This window comes from Drosophila virilis, chromosome X (assembly GCF_030788295.1).
Source record: "Drosophila virilis strain 15010-1051.87 chromosome X, Dvir_AGI_RSII-ME, whole genome shotgun sequence".
NCBI classification, from domain to species: domain Eukaryota; kingdom Metazoa; phylum Arthropoda; class Insecta; order Diptera; family Drosophilidae; genus Drosophila; species Drosophila virilis.
This window is the reverse complement of record NC_091543.1, coordinates 14,191,121-14,199,952: the sequence shown is the minus strand read 5'-3', so window position 1 is coordinate 14,199,952 and position 8,832 is coordinate 14,191,121. Positions and strand designations below refer to the sequence as shown.

The 8,832-nt window shown below is 37.7% G+C and overlaps 1 protein-coding gene across 3 annotated transcripts; it reads left to right on the top strand.

Moving 5' to 3' along the window:
* The first annotated feature begins 2,904 nt into the window (after positions 1-2,904).
* PIG-K (Phosphatidylinositol glycan anchor biosynthesis class K) lies at positions 2,905-7,794 on the top strand. 3 transcript variants are annotated; one of them, XM_032439619.2, is made up of 7 exons: positions 2,914-3,069; positions 3,125-3,636; positions 3,705-3,822; positions 3,879-3,989; positions 4,049-4,209; positions 4,294-4,414; positions 6,929-7,794. In XM_032439619.2, exons 1-6 carry the CDS (start codon positions 3,001-3,003, stop codon positions 4,382-4,384), a joined length of 1,062 nt encoding a protein of 353 aa, XP_032295510.1. In that variant the 5' UTR covers positions 2,914-3,000; the 3' UTR covers positions 4,385-4,414; positions 6,929-7,794. The 3 variants fall into 3 exon arrangements, with proteins under 3 accessions (XP_002059626.1, XP_032295510.1, XP_032295508.1); XM_002059590.4 differs by lacking the exon at positions 6,929-7,794 and having other exon boundaries at positions 2,905-3,060; positions 4,294-4,521; XM_032439617.2 differs by lacking the exon at positions 6,929-7,794 and having other exon boundaries at positions 4,294-4,521.
* The last annotated feature ends 1,038 nt before the right edge of the window (positions 7,795-8,832 follow it).

Sequence of the window (8,832 nt, the reverse complement as noted above, 5' to 3'; positions counted from 1 at the left end):
GCGAGAGCGGACAAGAGAACAAGAGAGCGTCACAGCGGCGAATACATATTTCGCCGCCGACTCTGACTCGACCACATGTAAGTGCTATCTCCGAGATACATTTATACCCTACGCACTAGCCCAGACTTAGAAAGCGCCGCGGCAAAATCGCGATCCATAAAAAGGACACAAACAGTATATTTTTTAAACACCCAGTAACTTACAATCTTTAAATATCGCCGGACAGTCGCCACTAGCTGCTGAATAATGTTGTCATAAAAGCAGCACTTACGCTTGCATGAACACAGTCAGCTAGCTAACTTAAATGTATGGCAACTCACTCACGCAGATAATGTGGATCAGTGGGCGGTTGGCGTAGGGTATGCACAAGTCGACCAATGCGCTCCGGCTAGTTGTCTACGCTTACTTGTTTTGTGCTCTGCCGCGTTGCTGGTTTTGGCCTGGCGCACGACAACGACTGCAAGGACTAGAGCTAAGAGCAAATGCTTCGTTTTCGGCTGGGGGTAGCAATAAAACTAAAACTAAAGACTTTCAAGCAGCTTATGGCACACAATATTATGTACTTTGATTCGCCTGATGTGGCTGCTGAGTTTTCGCTGTGCTTTTTCGTATGCAAATTCATTTATTCATATCGCTTTTGTCGCTGATTTTCTTCAACAGTTGCTGCTGCCGCCGCAGCCGCCTCTGCCGCTGCTGCTGCTGCTGCTGCTGTCACTCTTCTTCTCTCTCCTGTCGCTTTTGTTTTTTAATCGGAAATGAAAGAGGAAATGGATTTCAACTCAAATATGGCGAAAATGCCAAAGTCCCGAACGGGTGCATCTAACATTCGCACAACAATTTACGCACTTCAAAACCCAATTACGGTCTGTTTTTTATGTTCCCCGTTATTCTTTTAGCTTTTAGGCATTGGTATTGGTGTAAGCGAAAGCGCGACGGCGACGTGCTCTTTTGTTTTTATTTATCATATACATGTATGTATATTTTTGTTTGCTATTGTGACCCGCTCAAGCTGGCGACGCTGAGTGAAGTGGCGAATCCTGCAAGTGGCAGGCGCAGTCCTGTTTTCATTTTCATGCCAACACATACAGACACAAGGCTGCGTGTGTATGTGGGTTAAAGGCCAATTTAATTGCCCAGCAAATGCCTCATTGTGCCAGTTGGACGAGAACAAAGGGCAGAGGGAAAATCAATAGACTATTATATCTGGGCGCCTCGTTAGCAATGATGGTGTGTTAACGTCTTTACTTGACATACATACATATATAGATATGTATGTGTGTCTGTCCTATATCATGCATATGTACATGCATAATGCCATGCCTTGGACTTTCAACTGGGTCAAGGTCAAAGGGACGATTCAATTTAGGACATTGCGTTGTTCTACATTCAATGCTAGCCTACTTTATTGATACAACTGTTGCGTCTGTTGCCTTTCATTAAATATTTGAATTAGTCAAAGGCAACTATTGTGCAGCAAGGATCAAGATTTATTTAGTTTTTGCCCCAATTTTTATTTTGCTCACAAACATTTTACATGAATATTATGAAAACATAACCTAGCGCTCCTTGCAAAAAATGAAAAAATATGATTATGTAAATTACGATCTGAAAACAATGGCAGCCAACATATCGATAATTTCTGCTGCAATTATACGTAATGTATGCACAGGCACACACACACGCACACACACAAAGCAACCACATGACACACACACACAGGCCGTATGTACATATGGGTGGAAAAAGTCGCCTCCTAATTGCTTTCTGCAGGCTTTCATAGAACGCCCACTCGACCAAATTCACCTTTGCATGTTTCTGCATAAATACATTTCCACATAGACAAGTACATATGTATGTAAGTACATACATACATGTACATAAGTTCGTACAATAATATGCCAAGTAGAAACTTTGTGCGCTCTGGCAGCCACATTAACGTACATACATACATACGTATACGTACAGAGACATTGCGTGTGCTTGTATGCGTGCACACATACATATGTACATATGTATGTAAGCGCTGAAGGCAATACAAATTGGAAAACGCAATGGCCGACAAACGCCACGCAGCTATCAGCCATGAATCTCAAGGTAAAGCAGAAGCGACAATATACGAATATCAATGTGCAGGCATAATGCACAACAATAAACGGATGAAAAATAAAAAGAAAACTTCCGGCAAAGCTCAAGCTGAACGCGAAATGGTGAAAAACGCACACACACACATATACAATATTCGCCCAGACTAAGAGAAACCAAACCCATATTCATGCATACATTTGGAAACCCACGTGAATCAGAGAGCGAGAATCATCAAGAACAGAGGAGAGATGGCGAGAGAGAGAGAGAGAGGAAGAGAGAGTGAGCAATGTGATCGCGATTGTGAGATGTTTGCGGCGAATTCGGAGAGTTTTCATAAGTATTGTTGCTGGTTAATTTTCTTTAGTTTCGCCATGAGAAAAGCCAAATGTCTTTGTATTTTGTATATACACAAACACAAATATACATTTTACATTCATATAAGCATTTACACATGTGTATGTACATAAGCATGTGTACGAACTGCTTTCGGCTGACTTGCTGTTTATTGCTCCGTTTCTCTCTTCGTCTGTTTGTCCGACATGGCAGCGTCATTTATACGCCATATTGGATTGTCTCATATCGCCATTGGCATTTTTCTTTTACTTTTTTAGGATCTTTAGCGCTAGGTTTGCATGCATTGCCAGCTGCCATTCAATAGTTTAGTATGCGAACTTTATGTTTTAAGGCAGAAATTGGCCATTAAAGGCAATTCTGTGTGCATAAATTGGCATGAAAAATGTTGGCCATTTAACAACATTAGTTTGCACAGCTGAGCGTTGCCAGAAGGGTGAATGGCAGCACTGGCAACACCATCAGCTGTTGCCCAACACACACAACTGGCAGCTCTGTGCAGGAACAGGGCTGGCTCAACGCCGGCAAACAAAATATATTAGAAAACAATAAATTAAATTAAATATGTTACCCAAAGGGCTTTTGTTGTTGCTTATTATTATTTACAGCTGCGCCGCTGAGCATGTAAGTACGGTAAAGAGAGAGCAAGAAATTGAGTGTGAACCCTCAGTTAATAATTGCCCTTTAGGAGACTTCAATGCTGCCGGAGGCTTATGTGGACGCCGCCCAGCGCTCAACGCACACGAACAACTGGGCGGTGCTGGTGGATGCGTCCCGCTTCTGGTTCAACTATCGTCATGTTGCTAATGTGCTGTCCATTTATCGGTCCGTCAAGCGTCTCGGCATACCCGACTCACAAATCATTTTAATGATCGCCGACGATATGGCCTGCAATGCGCGCAATCCTCGGCCGGGCCAGGTGTACAACAATGCGAACCAGCATATCAATGTGTATGGCGATGATGTTGAGGTCGATTATCGCGGCTATGAGGTAACCGTGGAGAACTTTGTGCGCCTGCTGACGGGACGAACACAAAATGGCACCGCACGCTCCAAGAAGCTGCTCTCCGATGCGGGCAGCAATGTGCTCATCTATTTGACGGGCCACGGTGGCGATGGATTTCTCAAATTCCAGGACTCCGAGGAGATAACCAGCCAGGAACTGGCCGATGGCATACAGCAAATGTGGGAAAAGAAACGGTTTGTCTATTGAATAATAAGCCGCACGTATGTGTCACTTAACTGCTCCTGTTGCTTATTTTTTTCAGTTACAACGAGCTCTTCTTCATGGTGGACACTTGCCAGGCGGCGTCGCTTTACGAGAAGTTTACATCGCCCAATGTCCTGGCCGTGGCAAGCAGCCTCGTTGGCGAGGATTCGCTATCGGTGCGTACTCTTAAATGATTTGCCTCCTGCTGTTTCATTTAACTCTCATTTTGCAGCATCACGTGGATCCCTCGATCGGCGTCTATATGATCGATCGTTATACCTACTATGCGCTCGAGTTTCTGGAGAAGGTGCAGCCGTTTAGCAAGCGCACAATTGGTGAATTTGTAAGCCTTTAGCCCAACGACAAGAAGGTGCTTGATAATTTACTCCATGCTCTTTGCAGCTGCAAGTGTGCCCGAAGCGCGTATGCATCTCGACAGTGGGCGTGCGCAAGGATTTATATAGACGCGATCCGCACAAGGTGCCCATTACGGATTTCTTTGGCGCCATACGTCCCACGCGCGTTTCCACGGATCGCATCAATGTAACGCTGGCCAATGAAGAGTATGTTCTGCCATATATATATATATATATATATATTTAAATATATAAATAATAATCCAATTGATCAATTCAAACACTTCACAGGGACTTTGTCAACGAGGTGGTCCAGTCGGAACCAAGGAAACAGTTCAAGATCATTTTGGAGCCGCAGTTTACAGCTGAATTAATAAAGTAACAACAGGTCCTAGCACTTTGTTCAGCTTGGGTAAGATCTGGATAGTTGGCAGCAAGCAACAAATTTAATGAGTTCAAAATGTACACATTTCATGTGATAATATTAACTTTATTCGTAAATACATTTCATTTCATTAATTTATATTATTATTATTAATACAATGTGTAATTTATTAAATTTATGTCTGTGTGTGTGTGTGTGTTTTTGCTTGTGTGTGTATGTGTGTGTGTGTGTAAACTCGATTCGTGCTTTAAAATACTCGAATTCTTGGGCTTAGTTCGTTTCATCGATTTTCTTTATTTTAAATATTTTGCTAACATTTCATTTGGTTTAATGCCCATGTTCATTGTAATTACGTCAATTTTAAATTATATTTATTGTGTTTGTTTTTTTTTTTTTGTTGTTTTTATATTTTCTTTTATACCGCAAACACTCACTAATCCATCAAGTAACATTTATATCAAATTCCAAAAATAAACAAAAACCATATGTATATATGCTAAGTGTGTATGTATGTGTGTGTGTGTCTCTGTGTGTGTGTGGGAGTGTGTGTTTATATACTTATATAAAACGTATGAGCCAGTCCTTCTATTCCCGGACGAACACTCGTACCGCAAGTGGAATCCATGCGAATTTCCACCACAAAAAAAAAAACATTTTATTTAACTTCTATTTTGTTTTTCTTTCTTCCTGGGGTATACACAAAAAAATTGTTTTTTTTTTTTTTTTTATTTTGGTTTTAAGAGTAACAATGGCATTTTTTTTCTAGCTCTGTTAGCTGCCCGAAGCGTTTCGGACAGCACAGGACGACATTTACTCCGTTTCCATTTATTTATTTTCAATGTATGGAAGGATCTACCTTTTTTTTTTTTGTTTTTTTCTTTTTTTCGTTTTTGCTTGCTTTCTTAAGTTGAAAAAATGCCAGATTATATCGACTATACATATATATATGTGTTTTGCATTAGCTTTTTATTGCATCAGTCCCATTTGTTTTGAGTTGTATCGCTATCGATTATGTTTTAGGGGGTGTTTGTTATGTTGTTGTTGTTGTTGTTGTTGTTGTTCTCAAGATCGAGTTAAGCACCATAAAAAGTATTTACTCCCCGTCCAGCTGGCATACACATAACGCTCGCTCTATTCCCGATTACTTTACTATAACATATATGCAAGCGGCCTTCGTTTTGTTTAAATATATATATTTTTGAATATTTTTCTTTTTTGAGCATATTTGAAACAGTTTGCGTTTCAATTGTTCTGTTCGAGTATTCTATATATCGTGTTTAGCGGGTGCTGCCTGTGGTCTGAGTGAGTACTACTTAGGATCGTCTACGTTTGTGTTTGTGTGTGTGTGTTTGTGTGTGTGTGTGTATGGGTTGTGTGGTTTAACTCTTTTAAATGTGTTATTAAAAATTAGCTAACTAATCGTTAGGATGCCAGGGTTTTCTATCTGTTAGCATTCTTTTTTGTGGGTGCACTCAGGGAACAGATCTAACAATATATCTAATGCGTGTGTTTCATGCTCCTTACTCGTCACTCGTTACTCGTTACTTTTTACTCGTTATTTACAAAGACATAAGAGCAAACCGAAGAATTATACTCGCTTGTCTACAAATGGTCTGGCCTAATTGGAGGAGGGGCTTTTTGTGTGTTGAGGAATTTCAGTTTTGGTTGTTGCTTGGTTGCCATCTCGCCTATGGTATATGGTATCTATATGCATATATACGTATGCCATAAATGGTATTATCTGTTTAAAGGGAGCCACTAAGCTACTATCTGAGTGGGGTACTCGGGTAATTCTAGCTCAAATGCATTGCAATGCAGTTACGATTTATGGCCTAACACTTATTTGATAACACGCAGTGCAAAAATATGGTATCATCATCATCATCATCATCATCGTAATCATATTTAACTTTCATCATTGTGTGTTCTACTTTTAATGTATTTGGGGTTTTCTTCATTTTCTGATGCTTTACAAAAGCTTACTCTTCTAACTTTTCTATCGTTTTTGCTGTATTCATTATTCATATTCGTATTCATATATATATATATATATATATATTTGTTTTATGCTCTTAATACATACAATACATATACATTTAAGTACTCCTTTATGTATTTGCTGCTGCGTACTATATATTTAATTTTATTTTTTTTTTGGTTTGTTTCTTATTTATGTTAAAATCCAAAACCAAAAAAAAAAAAAAATATAAGAAAAACTTTCTGCTACGGAAAATCTCATTGTGAAAACAACTCTTGAAGGCAATTTCATGTCAGACTCTTGCTTTAAACGTCATTTTTCATTTCTTATTTTTATTCGCATTTTCTTCACCTTTTATTTGGTGTCTCTGTGTGTGTGTGTGTGTGTATTTTTGTGTGTGTTTGTGTGTGTGCGAGCGAGAGAGCGCGTCTGCTTGGGTTTGTGTAAGGCGCTAGGAATTGAAAATTCTTTCTTAAGTGCGGCTCCTGGGTCAGGGCAAGGTCAGTTTTTTCTTGTATCTTTGCTATCTATTATACTATATTTATTTCTGTTATTTTTTACAGGGTATACGCTGCTCGATGAACGCTTGGAACAAAACAAAAAATAAGTATTTTGATAACAATAAATAAACTGTCCTTTTCAAATATTGCATACAATTCGAGTATCTCGTAAGCTTTCTGCACGAGAATTTTCCTTAAATGTTTATTTTATCTTTTGTCATTCAATAGCCATAAAAGGATTATTCCAATGTTTTTAGGGATTAGCCCAGTCAAACGATGCTTGTTTACACAGATCTCAGGATAATCAAAATTCGCATAGTCGGTTAGATATGAATTCCTCCAATTTCCATGCAAAAGCCTTTTTAGAGTTTTTTATACACTCGCCCCTTCATTCGGGCCCCTCCCAAAAGTATGCTACACTTAACGAACTGCGGACAAATCCTGAGACTCTGCAAGGACAAACTCAATGCTATATTTTTCCCCTACTCAAAACCAATTGCAGTTGCTCGAAAACAGAAGCTTGGAGTTCTTGGGCTTGGGGAGGGTGTGTGGGCTCAACAACAGAAAGAGATATAAATAAAAACTGAAAATTATTTAAGAATTACATTTATTAAAAATGTTGTTAAAAAAAATGTATACAGACAGCAAAAAAATCAACAAAATTAATACATTTACAATAAACGATAGTGCGACATCGATATCGATAACAAACGGCATCGATAGCAGCCCAATTTCAGGCGATTTTCTTTTTTTGTGGTTTTATTTGTTTTCTTAGTTGTTTGTTTCTTGCATTTTTCTTTTTCTTTTTGGGTTACGACGACGACGCGATCGCGAGCCATATAATATTTATATATATATAAAAAAAAATCATAGTATATATATGTATACATAAAGATATACATATACATATATATATATATATATATTTATAGTAAATTGTATGTACTAGGCGATAATTATGTTTAGTATGCATATGTATATATATATATATATATATATGGGTATATATACATACAATAATAATAATTAATAAAAAAAAAAAATTAATCATAAATGAATAATTAGAATTAGTTTTCATTTTTTCTTCTTCTTTAAGTGTACAATACATACATACAAACATACAAAAATAAAAAAAAAAAAAAATAATAATAATAATTATAATAATAATAAACAGTTGTATAACTTTGTATGCACACATTTTTGCTTGCTTTCTGTTTTAATATTAGAGTAGGATTAGCTTAGGCTTAGATGTATGGGCGTGTGTGTGTGTTGTGTGTGTGTGTGTGTATGTGTGCGCGAGTGTTTGCTTGATGTTGTACACATTTCTCCATTATCAGAGATGCTCGCCTTAGGCTGACACATAAAAATGTATGTGTATGTATGTGTGTGTGTGTGTTGATTAAACTAACATTACATAATATGCCATTTGAATAATTTAAAGTAGAAGTTTGCTCTCGATTTGTTGTATTATCGTTATATCGATAAACTTAGCGAAGCGCGCCAACCGCAACCACCCGCCCCTTCCCGCACAACCTATCAGCCCGTTACACGCAGCGCAGCCCGTGTGTGTGTGTGTGTGAGTGTGTGAATTTCTCTACAAAAAGTACTTAAAATCGAACGACAATAAAAACTAGCTAAATACGACTATAATTCCTATATATATATATATATATATATATATAATAGATGTATGCATGTATATATATATATATATGTATGTATATATATATATACTTTATGTGGTTGATTTTCTTTGCCTTGCGTTATATGTATATATCTATTCAGATCTGTGTGTGTATATATTATATATTAATATATATCTATATATAATTTTCTGTGTATATATATTTATATAAAAAAAAAAAAAACAATGCATTCTTATAGCTGTATATATATGAATGAGAGTGTGTAAGTGTGTGTGTGTAAGTGTGGGTGTGTGGGTGTGTGTGGCTATAGTCAACTACAAC